The sequence below is a fragment of the Charadrius vociferus genome, unplaced genomic scaffold (assembly GCF_000708025.1).
Source record: "Charadrius vociferus isolate BGI_N301 unplaced genomic scaffold, ASM70802v2 scaffold477, whole genome shotgun sequence".
Classification (NCBI taxonomy): Eukaryota; Metazoa; Chordata; class Aves; order Charadriiformes; family Charadriidae; genus Charadrius; species Charadrius vociferus.
In genome coordinates, this window is record NW_009649449.1 from 5278034 (window position 1) to 5279741 (window position 1708).

Consider the following 1708-nt stretch of genomic DNA (forward strand, 5'->3'; position numbering starts at 1 on the left):
ACATTCGATTTCTAAAATTGCTTTGATGAGTGCCAGTTATCCCTACACTTTTCTCACATAATTTTACCCTCAAAGCTAAGTGTCCATTTTCTATCTTATCATCAGAAGCAAGAGGATAAAATGTTAACAGAAGAACTAACATCCAAACTGGAATTAACCTGGATTACATATATGAATATAGGAGAACTCTATCTGCGTTCTTAACACCACTCCAGCTTTAAGAGCTTTAGGTTATTTTGAGAGGCAAAGGGCAGACAGTAACATCTGATACCGTCCAGAGCAATCATGACTTCACACTTACATGGAACTCGGTTGTATTGAGAATGTGACGACCATCCGGACTCCAGCATGAAGCCACCAAGCCTGCTGACCCCTCGTCTATCTTACAGTGCCAGTCTGGCTGCTCCAAGGACCAGACCTAGGTCGGAGAGGAAACCAGACAGTGCACCAAACAAACAGCTCACCAAAACCTCTGCTTACGCAACTACGCTACAGCCAAGAAAAGGTTCCTGCACTGCATACCAGGGAGGTCAGGAAACCTCTGAAAGCCCCTGGCCATGAAGGACTGGCGCTGGATCCCGCTACAAAAGTAAGTCTCACACCTCTGCGTGTTAATACAAATTGTAAAGTAAGGTGTGTTTTTCTCCTGTGACAAATATTCTGAACATCCAACACCTTAAAAAAAAGCTGTAGTTGATTTAACAAGTTTGCATGTATTTATTTCCTACTGAACTAAGAAACTGGTAAGAATCTCCAGCTTTGATTTGTTTTGGCAAGTATTTTTATTCTAAATTTGGTGGGTTGTTGTTTGCTTGGTTTTTTTTCAAACTAAGATGTTTGTCATGGTTTTAAAAATAACGGCATGCTAGGTTATCCTCAAACCACACATTATCAATGACAATGTCAGCGACTTCAGCAAAAGCACTGAACCAGTGCTTGCCATTAAGAAACGCTCACTCACACCACACACAAACCCCCAATAAGAAACATATTTTGTCCTGCTTCTGTCCTTACCTGAACAATCCCGCGCTTGTACATGGCACATAATATGAAGAGGGAATCAGACGACCATTCTATGTACTGGATCTGATCCAGGCAAGTGTACAGCTGGAGGATCTGGAGGGTATTCACATCCCGGACCACCAGGCGGTACTGCACGCAGGAAGCCTGAACGAGAACAAACCCAAAGCTGAGCTGGTGCACCAACGCGGGGTGAGAACCATGACTGTCACCGTGCCGGGACAAAGCGCTGTGCCGCTGGCCTGGCACACCTCAGCCCAACCGGGATTCCTAATTTCAGAAAGGTTTGGTGTGCGCTGGGCTCTGCTGCAAACGACAGCAAAAGCAGCTACACCAGGAGGGAAGGGGGGTTATATTAATAAAAAGAATCCTCATTCATTCCAGGTAACTAATTCTACTTTTTAAAACTCACCCTTTGCCTCATAACTATTATTTTATTTGACTAACCGTGACCGGGTCTCCGTTATAAAGACCCTCGTTGACTAAAAGCCTCGCAGCGAGCAAGCAGTCCCGCGTACGTAGATAAGTTTTTAGGTGACCAACAGCGTTGTCGCCGCTCCTTCAGTGCCCGGCCCCGGCGGCATGACGGCCGGCCCCGGGGGGGGACCTGTCCCGGGAGGGCCCGGCCCGGGGGGGAGAGCTGTCTCGGGGCCCCGGCGCTGTACCACACGCACCGGCCGTGCTCCCC

At 47.4% G+C, this 1708-nt stretch overlaps 1 protein-coding gene across 1 annotated transcript in view; it reads left to right on the forward strand.

The window, feature by feature from the left end:
• Positions 1-557: 557 nt before the first annotated feature.
• TP73 (tumor protein p73) overlaps positions 558-1708 on the forward strand; it is a 34767-nt gene continuing 33616 nt past the window's right edge. Inside the window, exon 1 of the mRNA XM_009889627.1 lies at positions 558-589. Coding sequence (XP_009887929.1) covers positions 558-589 — 32 coding nt within the window. The remainder of the gene's footprint in view (positions 590-1708) is intronic.